Source organism: Saccopteryx bilineata, chromosome 10, assembly GCF_036850765.1.
Source record: "Saccopteryx bilineata isolate mSacBil1 chromosome 10, mSacBil1_pri_phased_curated, whole genome shotgun sequence".
NCBI lineage: Eukaryota > Metazoa > Chordata > Mammalia > Chiroptera > Emballonuridae > Saccopteryx > Saccopteryx bilineata.
Genome location: NC_089499.1, coordinates 40,550,355 through 40,573,026, shown reverse-complemented (window position 1 = coordinate 40,573,026; position 22,672 = coordinate 40,550,355). Strand labels below are relative to the sequence as shown.

At 41.7% G+C, this 22,672-nt stretch overlaps 2 protein-coding genes across 3 annotated transcripts in view; both read right to left on the bottom strand.

Moving 5' to 3' along the window:
* The window catches only part of NCK1 (NCK adaptor protein 1), a 92,779-nt gene extending 86,140 nt beyond the window's left edge, over nucleotides 1-6,639 (bottom strand). The window contains exon 1 of the mRNA XM_066244510.1: nucleotides 6,540-6,639. The gene's annotated coding sequence lies outside the window, so the exon portion shown is untranslated. The remainder of the gene's footprint in view (nucleotides 1-6,539) is intronic.
* A 7,499-nt stretch (nucleotides 6,640-14,138) lies between these two features.
* Nucleotides 14,139-22,672, bottom strand: part of SLC35G2 (solute carrier family 35 member G2) — a 70,853-nt gene continuing 62,319 nt past the window's right edge. For both annotated transcript variants that reach the window (XM_066244509.1, XM_066244508.1), the window contains one exon: nucleotides 14,139-15,573. In XM_066244509.1, coding sequence (XP_066100606.1) covers nucleotides 14,321-15,559 — 1,239 coding nt within the window. In that variant the 5' untranslated portion in view covers nucleotides 15,560-15,573 and the 3' untranslated portion in view covers nucleotides 14,139-14,320. The remainder of the gene's footprint in view (nucleotides 15,574-22,672) is intronic.

The window sequence follows — 22,672 nt, the reverse complement described above, 5'->3', positions numbered from 1 at the left end:
CAACTTATAAAATAAATTAATGAGATTTTCAATTGAACTCCATACATCAATTAAGCCTTTGAGTAGTAAGGTTTTTGTTAACCCTTTGAGTGAGGACAAACATGAAAGTTTGTACTACTTAAAGGGTTAACCAAAAGGAGAAAAGGTCTTATACACAAAGATCTTGACTACAGAGTTATTTATAATAGGTGAAAAAACAAAACACAAAAAATCAAACCTGGAAATAATACAATAAGTGAGTGCCACGCAAACCCTGGACGCTCTAGTGGGAAAGAAAAATTATTTGGCATCTTTCTGTTACTGGCCGACAAACTTAATACTAAGGGAGCTATCTGTCGAGGAATAGCATGTTCACTTATTCCAAGGCAAAAGAGAGTTTGATTAAGCAAGGCTCAAAGAGCAGTCCAAAGGAAGGGAAAATGGCAAGAGATGAAGCTAGAAGCAGGCAAAAATCATGGAAAGTCATATAGGCCTTTTAAAGAATATAAAAAAGAGCCTGACCAGGCAGTAGCGCAGTGGATAGAGCGTCGGACTAGGATGCAGAGGACCCGGGTTTGAGACCCCCGAGGTCACCAGCTTGAGTGCGGGCTCATCTGGTTTGAGGAAAAGCCCACCAGCTTGAACCCAAGATCGCTGGCTCCAGCAAGGGACATATGAGAAAGCAATCAATGAACAACTAAGGTGTTGCAATGCACAATGAAAAACTAATGATTGATGCTTCTCATCTCTCTCCGTTCCCGTCTGTCTGTCCCTGTCTATCCCTCTCTCTGACTCACTCTCTCTGTAAAAAATAAAGAAATAAATAAGAATATAAAAAAGAAATGAGCCCTGGCCAGTTGGCTCAGTGGTAGAGCATCAGTCTGGCGTGTGGAAGTCCCAGGTTCGACTCCCAGTCAGGGCACACAGGAAGAGCACCCATCTGCTTCCCTACCCTTCCTCCTCTCCTTTCTATCTCTCTCTTCCCCTCTGGCAGCCAAAGCTCCACTGGAGCAAAGTTAGCCCAGGTGCTGAGGACGGCTCCATGGCCTCCACCTCAGGTGCTAGAATGGCTCCAACTGCAGCGGAGCAATGCCCCAGAGGGGCCAAGCAAAACCCCCAGGTGGGCATGCTGGGTAGATCCCGGTCAGGCGCATGCAGGAGTCTGCCTGTCTGCCTCCCCCCCCCCCCCCAGCACTTCTCACTTCAGAAAAATACAAAAGAAAAAAAAAAGAAAAAGAAATGGGGGGCGGGGGGGGCACACACAGATCTTCCCAGGGAAGCAGAATTCCGGAGGAAGAGGTTGTACACAAAGTATTCTAAGTGTTTCTAAAAGTAAAAATTATCGTTCAAGAATATGTAGTACTTGGAGATAATGAAGCATTTCCCAGGAAAAATTTCCAACGTCTTGTTCAATCAATGAAACATTCTTTTATAATATAGCTGGAATACTTGAAAAAATAAAAGGCACATAAAATTCTTTGCTATATCTATTATTTGAATTTATATAGATGCAACATGATTTGGAAGCATGTATTTAAGTTTTTGGAAGGTTGATTCTTTAAAAAAAAAACAGCAACAAAACCCTTTTTAGAAGTATCTACTTTCTTAAAAGATTTCTAGCCTGACCTGGCAGTGGCGCAGTGGATAGAGTCAGCCTGGGATACTGAGGACCCACATTCAAAACCCCAAAGTTGCCGCCTTGAGCAAGGGGTCACTGGCTCTGCCAGAGCCCCCCGTGAAGGCACATATGAGAAAGCAATCAATGAACTAAAAGTGCTGCAACTTTGACTTGATGTTTTTCATCTCTCTCCTTCCTGTCTAAAATAAATAAATAAAAATAAAAAAGTTTCTCCAAGACATATACTGCTTAATCTGTTTGAACAAATTATTCATACCATATTTATGCCCAATTCAGCAATCCTTATGTACAATTTCACGAATAAAAAACAAGATAATCAGTATTTCAACTGTTCAGTTTAGCAAATAATTTATTTAAACAAATAAAAAGCCACTATAAACCAAAAAGAAAAATAGCTTCTAATCTGTTTCAGACCAAAAGAGTAAAGCATCCCCTCTACAGATGTGATAGTTTTCTGTGCTGTCCTTACACAATTCACCGCTTGCTATATAAAATGTAAGAAAAATACCACAGCAACCCTATGTTGCTGCTATACAAGAGACTTTAAAAGTTAAAAGGGGTAGGGGGTACGAAGAACAAATATATGTATAAAAGATCTCAACTCCCCAAATAAACAAATGATTTTCAGAGTGTTCCGCTCAATAAGCAGATTGCTCAATAATCTGGTTGACAGGAAAACGCAGTAGCAAAGTAAAAGTGTTACTGTTCTAAGAATTAAAAAGAGAACTTTTAGACAGATAATTAAATTTAGTTAAGTGATAAACCCTCAGTAGTTTCCTCCAAACCATTACATAGTTCCCATTTACTCTCAAGGCCCCACAAAGATAGTCTCTTTATCAAGATTCAAACAAACTCCAGCAGTAAAACCTCTAAGAGATTCATTCACTATTTAGTGAGTCACAGGACTCAACTGCAGAGATAACATTTTTGTTAATACAGCTGAAACATATAACGAGCATCAAAAAGACTTTATGTAGACTTTTAAATCGTTTCAATAATTATAAATGAAATATAATTAGTGAAAGTTCCCCTGCCCTCATAAAAAAGTGCTGAATCTATGAGAAGGCATAAATACAAAATGAAAAATGTAAAGCAAACAACAACAAAAAAAAATTGCAAGAAATTAGTATAGTTTCATAAAGACTATATAGAAAATATGTAAAAATACATTGAACTGGCCCTGGCCAGTTTGCTCAGTGGATAGAGGATCAGCCCAGCATGTGTATGCCTCAAGTTCAATCCCCAGTCAGGGCACAGGGGAGAAGCAACCATCTGCTTCTCTTCCCCTCCTTCTCCTCCCCCTTCTCTCTCTCTTCCCCTCTTGCAGCCAGTGGCTCAGTTGGTCCTACCATCAGTCAGTCTAAGGCGCTAACGATAGCTTGGTTGATTCGAGCATTGGCCCTAGACGGGGGGGGGGGGGGGGGGGGGGGGGGATCTGCCAGGTCAATCTGGGTCAGGGAGCATGCAGGAATCTATTGTCCCTCATTCCACTTAAAAAAAAGTACAGAGAACTTAAGTTAGGAAATCAAGGGTTGAGTCTCAGCTCTACCACCATCACGAGATATGTGAATTTTTATGCAGATATTCTGTATGAACTGGATTTTCCTTAACTATAAAACAAAAAGTTGGAGTCCAACTTTCCCACAATACTGTTCCATTTTATGATACAAGCCTACATTGGATTGAAAACTAAAGAAATGGTAAAATAGGCTGACCAGGTGGTGGCGCAGTGGATAGAACGTCGGCCTGGGATGCGGAAGACCCAGGTTGGAACCCCCAAGGTTGCTGGCTTAAGCACGAACTCATTCGGCTTGAGCACAGGCTCACCAGCTTGAGTGTGGGGTTGCTGGCTTGAGTGTGGGATCACAGATGTGACCCCATGGTCACTAGCTTGAGCCCAAGGTTGCTGGCTTGAGCAAGGAGTCACTTGCTCTGCTGTAGCCCCCCCCCCCCCAATCAAGGCACATATGAGAAAGCAATCAGTGAACTAAGGTGCCACCATGAAGCATTGATGCTTCTCATCTCTCTCCCTTCCTGTCCGTCCCTATCTGTCCCTCTTTCTGATTCACTTTCTGTCTCTGTCAAAAAAAGAAAAAGAAATGGTAAAACAATAAGGGATATGGGTTTAAAAGAAAACACAGGAAACAGAAAGATCTGGAAAGCTGCACTTTAGAAACAAAAATGAAACTTGAACAAAATTTTACTTCATTTGCTACTTGGGTACCTTAGGAGAGAATTTTTCTTTTAAAGAATAGGCTAGCTATGCATAGAAATTCAAAACCTCAACAGATATAAAGGTAAAAAACACAGTCTAAATGACAAGAGATTGTTGGTGTGGTTAGATGGACAGCTCCTATAGAGAAAGAGTGCTGTCATTAGGAAAAATAGGATTTGAGTCAATTGTTAGGAGGATACGAATTCTGAACTATACTCTGTAGGTAACAGGGAGCTATCAATTTAACAGTGAGGGATATGTTCCAAACATTTTAAGTTTAGGCAGAAAGCAGGACACACTGACTAAGAAAAAAAGACAGAAAACCTAGTGAAAAACTAGAGGAAATAAACAGGTATTTGAAAGAAATTTCAAAAAATGGCTGACCAAAACTGGCCAATGATACATGGATCAAGGAAGTCAAAGATAAATCCAAGATTTGTGTCTGGACAATTTAAAGCATAATATCATCATAACAGCGTATGGAATCAATTTTGAGGAAAAGACTATAAATTCTATCTTTTAAACAGTTTAAAGTTAGGATCATCCAGATAGAATTGTTGCCTTAATCTCTGAAAGTCATTTTTGGCTCTGTCAGTTGTCTCCCTAAAACTGGATGGCAAAGTATTTATGAAGAACTTGTTATATGCTAATTGTTTTACAGTTTCCTCCAATTTTACATATCAACTAAATAATGACTTAGTCTTCTGGTGTAGGTAGAGAACATTTAGTCTATTTCTATACTACTAAGACAGAAAAAAAAAAATGGACATCTGGCCCTGGCCGGTTGGCTCAGCGGTAGAGCGTCGGCCTGGTGTGCAGGAGTCCCGGGTTCAATTCCCAGCCAGGGCACACAGGAGAAGCGCCCATCTGCTTCTCCACCCCTCCCCCTCTCCTTCTTCTCTGTCTCTCTCTTCCCCTCCCGCAGCCGAGGCTCCAAGGATGGCCCGGGCGCTGGGGATGGCTCTGTGGCCTCTGCCTCAGGCGCTAGAATGGCTCTGGATGCAACAGAGTGACGCCCCAGAGGGGCAGAACATCGCCCCCTGGTGGGCATGCCGGGTGGATCCCGGTTGGGCGCATGCGGGAGTCTGTCTGACTGCCTCCCCATTTCCAGCTTCGGAAAAATGAAAAAAAAAAAAAAAAAAAATAGGACATCTGTTATTTATTAAATCAAGTTTCCTGACAAGTGATTTATCACAATCACATCAAATCGACCTTGAACTTTGGCAGGTCCAAAAGTAAAGTAAATCCACTCAATAACTAATAAAAAGTATCACTCAATAACTAACAAAATATTCTATGTATGCTTCACGTTTTATTTACATGGACTAAAAAATAATGCTTAAAAAAATAAAGCACACAATTTAAAATTTAATATGTGAACAAGCACAAGTAAGGAGTCTTGACCACTCTGCAAAGTGGTCAAGATATTATAGCTTTTTTTTTTTACAGATACTATAGCTCATTCCCACAAATTACAATTTCCCCAAAGAAAAAAAAAATCTGAGTTTGTGATCAAGATGGAATGAAACCGTTAACCAACCAATGCATAATTCTTGAATTACAATCAAACTATGAATGAGATGCCTATTGAAAAACTGAACATTATTGACAATTACCAAACAAAACCTTCTTGAATTATTTCCCCATTTACTTGGAGACCTCGCTGAAAACTGAGACTTTAGGCTCAGCGTTTTATGGTTGCTTAATAAATTATATGGTTGGGTTTTTAGAAATCCACCGAAGGAAGATTTTTAAAAATGAATACCTCTTGCAACTCTTAACAATTCTGACCAGACATTCAGCTAGCTTCTTCGCTCATTACCCTAAATGGGGTTATAAAATTCTCCTTAACTTCATTCTTTCCTACCTCGTAAGGTTTCTTACAGAATCTAAAGTGTAAAACTATTTTTAGGTGACCAGCTCCTTAGTTCGACATTAACTGAACGTCTACAATGTTACAGTTCTCAGCCCTGAACAAAATCCAGCTTCTTGAGCTCCTAACAGCAAATTTAACTTTTATGGAAACACATAAGATTACAAAACCAATCTACCAAGATCGTTTTTTAATTGGATATATTACAACTCAAAAGCTCACAGCCCAAGCACCTACAGCAAGTCCACACGATTAAAATAACCCAGATTTCCCAAGAACGAGGGGAACCGGCTGGGTGGGGGGAGGGGCAGAGGGAGCATCCCGAGGATGTCCACACTCTGCACAGGGCTCGGGCTAGAGATAAGCGCGCCCTTTCCCGTCTCTACCACGTCCCTACCTTCCCGGCCTTGCATTAGGCCACAACAGACGAGACTTTTAGAGGAGGAAAAGAAACAGAAACGCGCACGCTGCACTCAGGATCTCCCAGCCTCGCAGAGGTGGCAGCCCGGGATACTCATCCCCGACCTGGCACTACGATGGCGGGCAGCAAAGCGGCGGGGCCGCGCCCCCCAACCCCCGAGGCAGTGGCCGGAGGGTCGCGCGGAGCCGCAATGCAAACACCCAGACCCAGCCGAGTGGCCTCCCCGCCCCCTCCGGCTCAGCTCCAGGCCGGCAGACGGCGCCCCCGGGGCTAACTTCGCCAGGGAAGAGGAAGCGACGCAAAGATGAGCCGACTGTACGGACGCAGAGAGAAGGAAAGGCTCTCCGTGCATCTTCCTGTTGGCAAAGACGTCTCTCCTTCCCTCTGCCGAGTCCCTGCGGCCCCAGCTCACCTGAGGAGGACACTGGGACGCCGCCGCGGCCACCGCGATTGCCGTTACGGCACGAGGCCTCCCCTCCACCGCCGCGTAGCTCTCTGGAGAGGGGCAGGGCGAGCGCCGCGGGTAGGCGGAGCTGCGATGCCGATTGGCCGCGAAGCCGTGGGCGGACCCCCACGGGCAGGAAACCCTCTCTTGGCCCAACTTGATAGGCTCGATCTTCCCTATCTTTTCATCCCTGACGCGAGAGCCGTCTGCGCCGCACTGGGATTGGGCGGGTCCGCCTGTCAATCAAGCGTGCTGGGCGTGTCGTGAGCTGAGGCTCCGCGGCGCAGGGAGAGCTGGAGAGGGTGAGAAGCTCTGGCCTTCATCTAGACTCGCGTTGCTTTCTCCTCCCCAACTGACTACTTTGGGCCTTCTCCTCGCCCCCTCAGGAGAGACTCCACAGCAAAAAAAATGACTGCTTCCCGAGATCAGCCCCAACTGCTCTGGGATCTTCCTCCAGGTTTCTGCACCTGAAGAGAATCTTTGCGGATGAAGGTGCTTGGGGGGCGGGGAGCAAAAAAGAAAAACCAAAAGTCCTTGAAATGGGGACCTGAAAGAAAAATGTAAGGTGTAGGCTTAATTTAAGCTACAAACTGAAATAAGATGGCTCTAAGGGTTTTCAAAGTGTCGTCAGACTGGTGTGTAGGTAACTTCCAGTCTTGTTTGCGGCAGTCATGCTATGAGGAGAAAGCCCAGTGGCCTTGGTGACAGGCCGGCCCACTCTTAGGGGCCCAGCACCAGCCAGGTCGTTAGTAAGTTAGTTCTCCTGAAGCGAGGCTACAGCCCCCCGCAACATGTTTCATTTCTTCCTAACCAGCTTTTGTGGCTCAGGTTAGGCTTGAGGAGGGTGAGGTACCTTTCATGGAACACTGATATATTCTCCATCCAGGTGTTGAAATACTTTGCCCATATTCCTACCTAGTCTGAAATAAACTGCGTTTAAGTTAGGAGCCATGTCAGTGTTGTTTTTCCCCAGTGCATAGCCTGTTTCAGACATATCCTTGGTAAATATTGTTGAAGGTGTTAATACAAATCCCTTTCCCATTTTTAATCCTGGCCCTGACACAAAGTCCCAAGAGTTCACACTTTTCTGCATTTAACTTCAAAATTCATTTGAATGCAAATAAGTGTGTAGGTTGCTTGCCATGTATAGTATCACAAGGTCAAGCTCAAATTACCTGTGGACCGTTCCTGGCTTCAGATTAGCTATTGGAAATAGATCATGGACCTCTAAGCAATAGCAAGTCTATTATTGCTGTACATTATTGGCATCCACAGTGAATAATGTAAGTGAATTTTGAATTTACTCTAAGGGTCCGAATACCATTGTATATTTGATTGTGGCTGCTGTGGACTGAATTGTGTGTGCCCTCCCAAAATTTGTATGTGGAAGCCCTAACCTCCAATTTGACTGTATTTGGAGGTAATTAAATGGACTGAGATGATAAGAATGGGGCTTTAATCCTATAGGATTAGTGTCTTTATAACAAGAAATCCCAGAGAGCTTGCTCTCTGTTTTAACCATGAGAGGACACAGTGAGTGGGCAGTCATGTACAAGCCAGAGAGTTCTTACAAGAAACTGACCATGCTGGCAGCCCGATGTGGAACTAAGCCTGAAGAACTATGAGAAATTAAATTTTTATTGTTTGAACCACCCAGTCTGCAGTATTTTTTAACAGCAGCCTGAGCTGACTAATACAATAGTTTTATTTGTTGATACATCTTATAGTTTATGGATTGAGACATTATATTTATTCTTGAAGCTGGAGAAAACATTGTCCAGAGGTTAAAACTATTTCTCCAAAATCATACAGCAAACTCTTAGGAAAATTTAGTTCAATCCTAGTTACACATAAAACGTGATGTAGACAGGGATGTGTAAAGTAGTCTTTGCCATAAAATATAATAGCTTATACCACCTACGGTAAGTGGGGAAAATAAACCCAGAAAAAATATGCTTGAGTCATAAGTTTAGATTTTATTTTGTAAGGGTATATGTATTTTGAATGGGCCAGTGTTCTAACAGACCCTTCACAAGATTTTGATGCAGATTTCTTGACTACCATGTGCCACCTATTGAAGCAGTAGAATCAAGAGATTCAAAAGTGTTTTAGTTCCCTGTAAACATGTTTTATTATTTCCTTTAGTTTTTTTCGCTTAAGTTTCCTCATCATCCATTTTTACGAAGAACTCTTTTAAAAAGGAAAAAATCAAGAAAATATATGAAAAAGAGAAGAAGTTAAAAATTAAGGAAACAAATGAAAGAAGAAAGCATGGATGGAAGAATAAATAGGCAAAAAGTCATGTATGAAATTGCAGTATGATGAAGTTAGAAAGAATGGAGTCCATGTTCTTATGGGGGGAGAGTTATTCCAGAGACTGACTTTCACACACAGTCTCTCCAACTTCCAAATAAACATGCATGTTGCTTCTTTTTCTTCTCTTTTAGCGGAACTCAAACCAAAAACAGGAATCACCTTCGCTAATTAGTGCTGAGTGGACCAGGGTCTAGCTAGAATCAAGCAACAAAAAAAATTAGGTCAGCTTAAGACCTATGAACTGGAAATAGGGCTTGAGATATGAGTATCAAATCTGTCTAGGATAAAAACTTGCAGGCAGCTCACTTCATTAATCCCCAAGAAAAGGATTTAGGAAGACAAGGAAAAAAAATGAGCCTCATGTCTCAAGGCTGTTCCCAGGAAACTTGATAGTTTTTGGTTAGAATCAATTAGAGAGAATGATCTGATTAGCATAATTGTCAGGTAAAACTGTTTGGAGGTTCTAGCAGGGGAGAGCAGCTACTCGTATACCCTTGACCGAAGAACGGTCCTCTCTAGCGGGGAAGGTCGTCCTCTTCGACCAAGCGCGCAGCTTCGGGAGGGACGCACATGGAGCGGTGAGGGAGGAAGGGGACACCCGCCTAGCCAGCCAGATCAGCCGAATCAACCCTGGCGATCAATGGGGTGACCGATGTCGCAGCCAGATCGCCCTCACATCCCAGGTAAAACTGTTTAGGACCAAAAAGTAGCCCTACCTAATAATCAGCAAGAAATAACTAATCACAGGTTCAACTGTGAAGTATAAAAATTAGTGGACCCTGAAAACAAAATTTAATTTCTGGATTGAATATTATTATACTTTTATGGGAATTAATTCCACAAAAAAATTTATTAAGAGTCTACTCTGTAATAGGTACTACAATAGGTACTGGAGCTCTAAAGATCAGTTGTAAACTTAATGGAGCTCAATCTAGTGTCAGAGAATGAACAGATACTTCTTATTAATATACTGTAGTAAGTACTGTGATAGTATGTACAGGGAGACATTAAGCCACAAGGGGAGGAGAGTTGTATAGGTAGGCTAGTTAGACAATACCACATTTCACCATGTATAAGACGCTCCCATGTATAAGATGTACCTTAATTTGGGGGCCCAAAATTTTTTTTTAAATGTATTACATAAAGTTATTGAACTCAAGTTTTATTCATCATAAAATTCCTACAACTTTTCATCACTATCAAAACTCCCATCCATTAGCTTGTCCTCATCTGCATCTGATGACAAATCACTGTCTTCAACAATGAGCATAAAAACAAGTGCAAAAAAGCGGGAAATGCAAGTAAAAAAAATCTCCAACCACTGTATAATGCACACCCAGTCTTTTTTTTTTTTTTTTTTTTTTTTTTTTGTATTTTTCTGAAGCTGGAAACGGGGAAAGACAGTCAGACAGACTCCCGCATGCGCCCAACTGGGATCCACCCGGCACGCCCACCAGGGGCGAGGCTCTGCCCACCAGGGGGCGATGCTTTGCCGCAACCAGAGCCGGGGCGTCGCTCTGCCGCAACCAGAGTCACTCTAGAGCCTGGGGGAGAGGCCAAGGAGCCATCCCGGGTCCCCCCGCACGCCAGGCCTACGCTCTACCGCTGAGCCAACTGGCCAGGGCCGCACACCCAGTCTTTAGACCTCAAATTTTTTGAAGAAGCGTGTACGGTAAGGCAAAAAGAAGGGCTTTCTACATAGAGAAGTCTGCATAAAATAGGTATTACACAATAATATTCCTGGAGCAGAAGAAAACTGACAATGTGAGCAATACTGGCTTATTGAAGTTAAGGACCTTAAACTTTATCCTATAGGCAAGGCAATGAGAAGCCATCAAAAGGTTTTCTTTTAGCACTTTAAAATGTCCTTCTGTTGTTTTCTGGCCTCCATTTCTCCTGATGAAAAGCCTGCTGCTATTATCATTGCTTTCCTGAGTGTCATATGTCTTTTTTTCTGGCTGCTTTTAAGATTTTGGTGTTTTTTGTTTTATTTTGGTTTTTAATCTGTTTATCAGCAGTTACACTTATGTTACTAGGTGTGGGGCTTTCTTTGTATTAATGCTGCTTGGGTTTACATACCCCTGTTTCTATGTTTTGCTGGTTTTGTTGTTTTTTCCTTTTTCTCAAATTTGGAAAACTTTTGGCTATTACCGCTTCAAATATTTTTTTCTGCCCTACTCTCTCTTCTCTTCTGAGACTATATTTATGCTAGACTTAGTCCTTAGTACATGTCATTCTAGGTGCTGTTCATTTTTTTCAAGTCTTTTTCTTTCTTTTTCTTTCTTTTTTTTTTGTGACAGAGAGAGGCACAGATAGGGACAGACCGTCAGGAAGGGAGAGAGATGAGAAGCATCAATTCTTTATTGTGGCATCTGAGTTGTTCACTCATTGCTTTCTCATATGTACCTTGAATGGGGGGCTAAAGCAGAGCAAGTGACCCCTTTCTCAAGCTGGTGACCTTGGGCTTCAAGCCAGCAACCTTTGGGCTCAAGCCAGTGACCCTGTGCTCAAGCTGGTGAGCCTGTTCTCAAGCCTGATGAGCTCACACTCAAGCCCGCGACTTTGGTGTTTCAAACCTGGGTCCTTTGCATCCCAGTCTGATACTCTGTCCACTGTGCCACCACCTTGTCAGACTCAAGCCTTTTTCTTTCTGTGCTTCAATTTGGATAATTTATTTTGAGAGCCAGTGTCTATAATTCCTGGAAAATCTGAGTGTTAATGTTTTCCCAAAAGCGCAGGTACCCTACTAATGACTATGGATTCTGTTGGGGAAGGTGTGGAGAAACATTAATGAAGAAAATAAAAATCACAAGATATTACAACAGAGAGAATTTAACACTGATATGAGATAAGATATTAAGAAGCTAGGAAAATTCCTTGGCAAGTGGAATGGGGAAACAGCTGAACAAACTGAGCAATTTACAGGCAGTTAATAAATCACAAGGTCTTATCTTACACATTTCAGACTGCTGGGGCAGACCTGCCTCAGTCCCGGTTTCTTTCAGGTGACATTCTTTGTGGGTGAACTGACCAAAGAATGACTTCTGCACTCATTCTGATGCATCAACATAGTGAAGGACACACCAGGAAAGCTAATGAATATTCTATTGAGGTCCTCCCCTGAGACCTCCCCTTAAATTCCAGCCTTTAGAAAACAGATAAAAACCCTTCAGACAGAGAACCCAGCATGTGCTCTCTCTAGAGCAGTGGTCCACAATCCCCGGGCCACGGACCAGTATCGGTTTGTGGGCCATTTGGTACTGATCCACAGAGAAAGAATACATAACTTACATTATTTCCGTTTTATTTATATTTAAGTCTGAACGATGTTTTATTTTTTAAAAATGACCAGATTCCCTCTGTTACATCCGTCTAAGACTCACTCTTGACGCTTGTCTTGTAAGTTCGACAATTATATTTAAAAATACCAAAGTTTTTATACCAGTCGCATAATTTTATTTTGTGTATTTATCCATCCCACCCTAAAGGCCGGTCCGTGAAAATATTTTCTGACATTAAACCGGTCCGTGGCCTAAAAAAGGTTGGAGACCACTGCTCTAGAACATGCATACCTCCTTTCTTCAGGGATGTATCTTAGCTTCTTCCTAAGCTCTAAGAGTCCCTATGAAACTTGCAATCGGGAACAGAGGGCAGTGGCAGCTTGTTCCTGGCTAACCCCCTGAACCTGTTTCCAAGGGTCCCTCTTTTGTCCTGTAACTTGTTTCCTGAGGTCAGACAGCCCAACTGGCTCACTTCTATTTCTATGACTTTCTTTCTAAAAGGCCAAGGCAGCTCTCTGAACAGCCTGGTCAAATCTTCTCTTCAGATATACTTTTGCTGTGCATGCTAAATAAACTTCCTCTTGCACTAGAGTTCTTGGCTCTAAATTCTTTCTTTGCCAAACTCAAGAACCAAAAGCCAACATTGTCCAGAACAGATGAGCTGAAAAAGCAAAAAAGGAACACTGAAGTAGCCCAGAGGTGATAACTGTGAGAGCAGCTACCTCCTAAAGCTAGTGAAAAAGAGGAATTGAGATTGGACTATCAGGTCTCAAAATCTCAGAGGAATGACCCGCCTAAACCATAGCTCCAGTTCCTGAGAGGATGCTGTCTAGCTGGCCCTCCTGTACTGAGAGGGATATGAAGAGGCTGCTTGGGGATGGAGGTGTACCAAAAGAAGCTCAGGGCTGAAATCAATTGCTTCTGCTGGAACGGGGGGCCATTGCTTATTGGCGAGGTAACAGTGATAGAAACTGCAAACAAATGGAAAGCAAGAAGTTCTTTTGCCCCTTCTCCTGACTTCCAGTCTCCTTCTAATGGCCTTTATTGGAGGAACCTAGTGAGACATCAGCTACCATCGGAAAAATGTAGTTTGCACAGTCTGAGCCATAGCATCACAGAAGAAAGTATAGAAGGGTGAATTGAGAGCTCAGTAACAATAGCTTAATAACCAGCACCATATCAACATTGGTTTGTGCTAAATTAGTAAAAATTTCCCAAATCAGACCCAACTTAATGCCACCTTATATGCTTTTACAGACTTTTTAGGCCCTTTTATAAAGAATCAGAGGATACCATGTTGTATCAATTTTCTGCTATACTTTGATTACTGCTAGTGTCTTTCAGGGCCAAGGAGTACCTGTACTAAAGCTCATACTTGTACTAGCTACAAAATCTAAACAAGGGGAATTTTGGAAGAAATCCTATCACTGAAAATAAGTAGACCCTGCCCCTTATTAGGCCTCACACCATAAGTCAAAAAATGGCATAGACTAAGTAGAGCTGGCAAGAATCCATTCTTATTACCTCCATTTCCTATGCATTGCCTAATACAGCATAGCAAGAGGAAGAACAATTTCCTGTTCTAAGGTAGGATAAGCACCATTGTCATCGACAAACTAACTCCTTTCTTGTGTTCCCTCTTTTTGCCTTAACACAAGCTCCCTTACCCAGCCAAATCACCTCTACTTTTCTAGTGCAAGTACATAACAAACAGGGCTTGGTGTGCAGCATTTCAGCTTACAGTGTACTTTTCACAAATGAAGATTTTTGAATATTGAAGGATTTTGTTGAATATTTAGAAAACACTGGGCATGAACATTTTTCTAATGTTTGAATTTTAGGACCACTGAAGTTCTGTCTGAAAGGGTTCATCAACCCTGTGTTGTTCTTTAGTGATGTAAGTTTAACATTCTCCTTCTACAACAATTACCTTATGTTAATAACAGGAAAGACAAGAGGTTCATGGCATTTCACATATTTAATATTTGTTTTTGAATATAATAGACTAGAATATATTTTTCTACATCTGTATATTGTAATTAAATATTATATAGCACTCTGTCAATTATACAACACAAAAGACATAGGTGAATATTAAAATGGCAGTGTACCTATTAATAATTGATGGTTAACAAGATAATAATCAGGTATTCATTTAATGGGAGAGTCTAATATTTCCTGATAATCCTGCCTTCTTAAATTCCTCCAGTAAAGTTTATAGCCAGCAAGGACAAAAACACTAATCATAATGATTACCCCTCCAAAGACATCATAGACACTAGGAAATATGTGTAACACTAGAAGCTGCAAGACCATTGCTACCACAATTTCCAGATGTTGTACTGTGCTGACCAAAGCTGGATGGAATTTGTCCAAGGCATAATAAACTCCTAAGAATGCTGCAGTAGAACAGACGCATATAGCAATGAGATAACTCCAGGTTTCTACATCTAATGGAATAATGGGTTCTTGAAGAACAAACATAGTAGATATTCCCCAGATTGTCCCAGTCCAACCAAAGGTAAACAGTGCAGTCCACATGCTAATCTTCTCCTTAATGGATCTGTATACTATCATGGAAAGAGCTGTGGTCAGCCCAGCCATCACAGTCATAGTGTATCCAAAGGCTTCTTTCCAAGCGTTTAACAAGGAATTTTCTTCATTAACTAAATTGGGAATCATGACAAGACAGACACCTAGGATGCTACAAATAACTGTAGCCATGTCAATAAAAGCCATTTTCTCATCTACAAGTAGAAGAGCCAAAATGGCACTAAAGACTGTGGTTGTGGCCCTCCACATAGTGGTCCCATTGCTAGGAGGAACTATAGAAAACGATGTATAAGCACAGGTGATAGAGATGACATTACATACACCATAAAAAAAGAGTCGTAATCTATATCCACTGGGGCCAAAGGGGGCCTCCTGGTAGTAACACACAACTAACACAGATAAGACCTGCAAGACAGAACGGATAAAAATCAGTTCTAGAGATGGAACCTTAGAACGATCAGAAACAAGCCTAGTGATAAGAGCTACACATCCATGAGCCAAAGCAGATCCAAACAGCACTATCCACATTTTTCTGGATTGAAAAATGTTTTTTTCTGCAAAACTCCGGAACTGACCAATCTCATTGGTCATTGGGTCTTCTGTTGGTGGAGGTTGGGTATCCATGGTTCCAAAAAAAGTTCTTCCTTTTCTTTTCACTTCACTCAGGAGGCCTTTTTTTGGATTTTCTTCCATAAAATTTCCATAATCTTCATTAATTTCTTCATATCCATCATCCCCAGGCTGGGGATAATGAGAAGTGTATTTCACCATCACAGTGTTGGGATGTATTTTCACCCGTTTTTTAACTGGATATTTTTTGGAAGGAGAAGTATCCATTTCTTCAAATAATTCTATTTAAGAAAGAAAAAAAGACAAATGGACATATTCATTTAGTTGAAATTTAGTTTTCATTTCTATTATAATCATATAAACTAAATAATAGAAATAGAGATTGCAAACGAAGTTTTTCTTAAAAGTGTAATAGGAAGAGATGACCTGGTAATATGCCTTATTAGATATATAAGGCCCACTGAAATGATCTACCCTTTTACCTTCTCATTTTAAGTCTGCTCCTGTTTCTCATTCTGCTTATTTTTTTTACTCATTAAGCTCTATTTCATATCTTTTTTTTTTTTTTTTTTTACAGAGACAGAGAGTCAGAGAGAGGGATAGATAAGGACAAACAGACAGGAACGGAGAGAGATGAGAAGCATCAATCATCAGTTTTCCATTGTGACACCTTAGTTGTTCATTGATTGCTTTCACATATGTACCTTGACCACGGGCCTTCAGCAAATGGAGTAACCACTTGCTCCAGCCAGCGACCTTGGGTCCAAGCTGGTGAGCTTTTGCTCAAACCAGTTGAGCCCGCGCTCAAGCTGGCGACCTCAGGGTCTCAAACCTGGGTCCTTCTGCATCCCAGTCCAACGCTCTATCCACTGTGCCACCGCCTGGTCAGACTCTACTTCATATCTTTATGTCACAAACAACTGATATTTTTCCATCTTTTCATTCCTACCTGTCTCTCTACCAATTCAATAAGAAAAACATAACCTAGGTAAAAACTTTCCTTCTCACTGTGTTTATTTGTCTATATTATAAATTATAAGTAAAAAAAGTCCCTTCCTGTCTGTCCCTCTCTCTCTCTCTCTCTGTCTTAAAAAAAAAAAACAAAACTCATACAAAATGGTGTGGAAAAATGTTTAATAGAGAAATTTGCTGTAGCTTTCTACATGACCCTTCATACAATGGAATACTATGCTATGCATCCATTAAAAATGACAATGCAGCCCTGGCTGGTTGGCTCAGTGGTAGAGCCTGGCTTGCGGGGGACCTGGGTTCGATTCCCGGCTAGAGCACATAGGAGAAGCACCCATTTGCTTCTCCACCCTCCCCTCCTTCCTCTCTGTCTCTCTCTTCCCCTCCCGCAGCCAAGGCTCCATTGGAGCAAAGATGGCCCAGGCGCTGGGGATGGCTCCTTGGCCTCTGCCCCAGGCGCTAGAGTGGCTCTGGTCGCTGCAGAGCGACGCCCCGGAGGGGCAGAGCATCGCCCCTGGTGGGCAGAGCATCGCCCTTGGTGGGCGTCCCAGGTGGATCCCGGTCGGGCGCATGCGGGAATCTGTCTGTCTCTCCCCGTTTCCAGCTTCAGAAAAATACAAAAAAAAAAAAAAAAGACTGCAGTTTTTTACTTACATGGAAAGATAGTATTAACACATTGAATAGGGAAAAAGTTAAGCTTCTTTTAAGGATTCTATGAAATAATACACATAAAGAATTTTCCACAGTGCTGACATACAGTATACTCTCAATAATTGTTAACAGTAAATTCAGCTTCCTTTCACCTATAATTAACTCTTTTGAAACACTGGGAATCTTATACAATATTCTTTCTTTGAACCCTGTAGTTGTTCACCTAGTTCTCTTTCATTATCTAGCTATCCATTTAAGAACAATTTCCTTCCAAATGATTCCTCCACTCCCGAAAGAAAGAAAGAAAGAAAGAAAGAAAGAAAGAAAGAAAGAAAGAAAGAAAGGAGGGAGGGAGGGAGGGAGGGAGGGAGGGAGGGAGGGAGGGAGGGAGGGAGGAAGGAAACCTTTTTATTTGTTTATTCTCATGACATACTTCCTTTTCCTTGCCAAAAACCTATCAGTTCCAGGATCTTAAACCATGGTCCAAATATCAATCTCTATTTTGTTCTTCAACACCATCTGGGTAGCCAACTATTCCATTCCTATTTACTACTTTCTTTTCTACTGGATACTGCCTTCAGTTGGAAAAAGTTATATAATAAACCACCACCTGTGCCTCCAAGCTTTTCAAATTCTTCCACTTGCAGTCCTTCATGCATGTTGCAATCAAGCTAATCTGATGTTCTTTTTTTCCAACTTTTATCAGGACATTTCCATTTCAAATTATGACTTCAGCTTAATAACAAAGTTAATTAATAGTCATGGTCTCCCATACAGATTTTCCTTCCCAAACTTCCTTATTCATATTTGCAATACCACCATTTTTCTAATTCCCCAAACTAGAAACCAAGGAAAACTCTGAGTTATCCTTTCTGCGACCACACTTCTGTCTGGTTATCAATCTTACTGTTTTTGTCCTTGAAATATTTCCCTTCTTCCAGTTTTACCTTTGTGATTCTGGATCAGGCTATTGTTCATTCCTATCTAGAATACTACAATAGCATCCTAACTAGCCCCCTTGAATCTCAATCTTTCTCACCTAAAATCCATCTATTCTATATTATACTACTACTCCATTAATTTGTCTCTAAAAGACTGAAAACAAAACTTCCCTCAAGCTTTCCCCATTCAAGAACCTACAGTGATTTCCTACTGACTACCTCATTGAATCTCATTTCCTCTGCTTGGCTCTCATGACCTTGCCTAGTGTAGAGCCTATCAATACTGGCTTCTTAACACACATATTTTGATCAGTCCAGTGTTCTTGTCCTCACACCCCACGTGTACATATTATTTCTCTAAGCCTTTATTCTCAATATTTCCCCACTGCTCCTTCTTTCTAAATACTCATCTTTTAAGAAGGCCCAGTACAGCCTGACCAGGAGGTGGCGCAGTGGATAGAGCGTCGGACTGGGATGCAGAGGACCCAGGTTCGAGACCCTGAGGTCACTAGCTTGAGCAGGGGCTCATCTGGTTTGAGCAAAAGCCTACCAACTTGAACCCAAGGACACTGGGTCCAACAAGGGGTTACTCGCTCTGCTGAAGGCCCCGGTCAAGGCACATATGAGAAAGCAATCAATGAACAACTAAGGTGTTGCAATGCGCAATGAAAAACTAATGATTGATGCTTCTCATCTCTCTCCGTTCCTGTCTGTCTGTCCCTGTCTATCCCACTCTCTGACTCACCCTCTGTCTCTGTAAAAAATAATAAATAAATAAATAAAACATTAAAAAAAAAAAAGAAGGCCCAGTACAAATTATGCCTTTTAGAAATAAGCCTTCCTTAACCATTCTAGCCACTTATTTTTCTTCTTTGTTTAATATCTTCAATAGTTCATCTAATTTTGTAATCTAATCATTTTATTATTTAGTTGTCTTAACTCAGTAGAGTGTTGTCTCCAGTTATTGTACCCAAACTTGCTATATTAAATCTCCTTTCTTTGCTAGTCAGCCAGTATCTTAATGACATCTCAAATAACATAACTTCCCACTTGCTGTCCATTGTTAAAATTGTGACATATCCATTCAAAGCTTCCACCTTCCCTACAGCATGCCAAATTTATAGCTCCAAGGCCATGAGTCAGGAGAAGATGTAGTCTGTTATTTAAGTCCTCCCATTTCCTCCCTTGGGAATCTATGGGGAAGGCAATATGGTTTGCCTCCATATCCCTCCATATCCCTCTTCTAAGGTCTAGTTCCACTGGTGTATTGGCACAGGGAAGAAGAAAAAGCAAAGGGACACATATCTCATATATTGGCTGCTGTTGTGTGATGGCTTTTTGATTTATAAACTTGGTTAGGCTGAACTACATTCCTCAGTTATTTAAACACTAATCTAGCTGCTGCTGTCAAGGTATTTTGCAGGCCCTGGCCAGCTGGCTTTGCAGTAGAGCATTGGCCTGTGGTGTGGATGTCCCAGGTTCAATTCCTGGTCAGGGCACACAGGAGAAGTGACCATCTGCTTTTCCACCCCTCCACCCCTCCACCCCCGCCACAGCTATAGCTCATTCAAGCAAGTTGGCCCTGGGCACAGAGGATGGCACCACGGTCTCACCTCAGGTGCTAAAATAGCTCAGTTGCTGAGCAACAGAGCAATGGCCCCAAATGGGCAGAACATCACCCCATAAGGAGCTTGCCAGGTGGATCTGGGAGTCTGTCTCTGCCTCTCACTTAATAATTAAAAAAAGAAAAAGTATTTTGCAGATGTGATAAAAGTTCCTAATTAGTTGACTTTAAGTTATCCTGGGTGGGGCCCTGTCCAGTTGGTTTAGTGGTAGAGCATTGGCCCAGCATGTGGATGTCCCAGGTTCAATTCCCAGTCAGGGCACACAGGAGAGGCACCGATCTGCTTCTCCACTCCTCGTCGTCGTTGTTCTTCTTCTTTTTCTTCTTCTTCTTCTTCTTCTTCTTCTTCTTCTCTCTCTCTCTCTCTCTCTCTCTCTCTCTCTCTCTCCCCCTCTCCCTCTGTCTCTCTTCCCCCTTCTTCAGCCATGGCTGTATTCAAGCAAGTTGGCCCCAGGCACTGAAGATGGCTCCATGGCCTCCACCTCAGGCACTAAGAAGAGCTTGGTTGCTAAGCAACAGAGTAATGGCCCAGATGGGCAGAGCATCACCCCTTAGTGGGCTTGCCAGGTGGATCCCAGTTGGGGCTCATATGGGAGTCTGTCTCTCTAACTCCCCTCCTCTCACTGAATAAAAAAATAAAAAACCAAAAAAAAGTTATCCTAGGTGGGCATGACCTAATTGGTGAACCCTTTAAAAGAAGGCTTAGGCTTTTCCTGAGCTCAGAGATTGCAAACAGTTCAAGCCCTTGAAGTTCCAGCCTGCTTATGACCTTTCTTTGCTTACTGCTTGTGGACAACAAATTTCAGTCTATTCTCATGGCATTCCAACATGCTCTTAATCTTTTTTTTCCAGCTGCCTGCCCTACAGATGTCAGACTTGTTTATCCAGCCCCTATAATTGCATAAGCCAATTCCTTGTAATTAATCTCCTACTGGTTCTGTGTCTCAGGTTCAACCCTGACTCTGATACATGTTGGAATTATCTGATTGTTGTCTTTGTTTCTCTGGTAACTCTCATAGGCCATTTATACCTTATAGGTTGCAGGCTCCAAATACAAGCTCTCTTGGGTAAACTCTGTAGGGCCTCCCCAGTGCTCAAACCCCTGATGTGGGAGAGCCTACTTTCCAAGGGCTTATGGCCCACAGATTTTTGCTGCTTGGTCCTCTTACCTGGTGGGCAGCTCTTTTGGGCATGCATCAACAGTATTCATTTAGCCTCAGGAAACACATATCCTTACCACTCCAGTGAGTATACAGGCTGATCACCACAACCCTGTTCTCTCCAGTTTTCTTCTCTGCTCAAGCAAGCAAAGAGCAAATTTAAACGTGCTGTCTAAGCAGACTTCCAATTGGGGAATGAAGAGGCACGTGCAGCCGTTTGAATAATGACCTGGTAACCTTTACCCTGACTGCATTTGAACATCAAGAAGACAAAAATCATGACAACAGAAAAAACATACAACTTTAACACAGATAATGAAGACATCAAAATTATTAGAGATTTTGCTAACTTTGGTTCAGTCATTAATTCAAATGATGACTGCAGTCAAGAAATCAAGAGAAGGCTGAGACTCAAGCAGCAATGTAAGAATTAGGAAAGATCTTTGAGAGCAAAGATATATCATTAGAGACCAAGAATAAAATCATCCACATCTTATTTCCAGTTGCTATGCACAGATGTGAAAGTTGGACAGTAACAAAGGTTGATAGGGAGAAAATGGATTCGTTTCAACTATGATGTTGGAGGAGAGCTCTGTGGATACCCTGAACTGCCAGAAAATGAACAAGTGAGTCATAGAGCAAATTAAGTCTGAAACACTATAAGAGGTTAAAATGACAAAACTGACGCTATCCTACTTCAGGCACATCAAGAGATGGCAGAGTTCTCTGGAAAGGATAATTCTGGGTAAAATAGAAGGCAGGAGGAAAAGAGGAAGACCAAATATAAGACAGATTGACTCCATAAATGAGGCCATAAACTTGAGTATACAGGAGCTGAGCAAGGCTGTTGAGGACAGGATATTGTGGACATCACTCATTCATAGCATCACCAGGAGTCAGAGGTGACTCAGTGGCATATAACAATAACAAAACCTTCACCCTCGGTTAGCTTTAAGAGGGAACATCATTCTCCCCAACTATAAGGAAAAAGCACAACATTTTTCTTTGACCAAAGACCTGTAATAGATAAATATCCCTGTGACAGATTGTGTTTTACAGAGAGAGCCACAAATCTAATTATCTCCCATACTACATGTTTGTTTTTTTAAATGTGAATTTGATATTATTAAGCAGAGAGGTAGGGTCTATATCAACTCCTATTTAAAGTAGGCAGACTTTTGTGACTGTTTCAACCAAGAGTATGGCAGTGACATACTGTGACCTCATTAAAGGTGATATAGCTATGCCTTCATAGCTACAACACTTGTGCTTGGAGCTCTGAGCCACCAAGTGAGCAGTCTGACTGCTCTGAGGCCACCATGCTGTGAGGAATCTCAAACTAGTGCATGTAGAGAAACCATATAGAGAGGTCCTAAGACTACCAAAAAGAGAGAAATGCCTTGTCAGCCCCTAGCTGCTCCAGCCTCCTGCTGTTCCAACTCCAGCCACCCATCTGACTTCAAGTGTATGAGACCCTGTGTCAGAATCATCCAGCAGTTCCATTCCAAATTTCTGATCTACAGAAACCATGACGGATAATAAAATGATTGTCACTGTTTTCAGCTACCCAAGCTTTGGGGTGATTTGTTACCTACAATGGAACACCCCATTATTCTCAGTATTTTAAGAAATAGGAACATGGAGTGGTCTCATTGATAGTGAAAATAGAAGGCCTCTCTAAGGAAATACAATGGAGTAAAGACAGCCTCTTTAATAAATGGTGTTGGGAAAATTGGACAGCTACCTGCAAAAAAATGAAACTAGACCACCAACTTACACCATACACAAAAATAAACTCAAAATGGATAAAAGACTTAAACGTAAGCCATGAAACCATAAGCATCTTAGAAGAAAACATAGGCATTAAGCTCTCCGACATCTCTCGGAGCAATATATTTGTTGATTTATCTCCACAGGCAAGTGAAATAAAAGACAGCATAAACAAATGGGACTATATCAAACTAAAAAGCTTTTGCACAGCTAAAGACAATAAGAGAATAAAAAGACAAACTACACAATGGGAGAACATATTTGA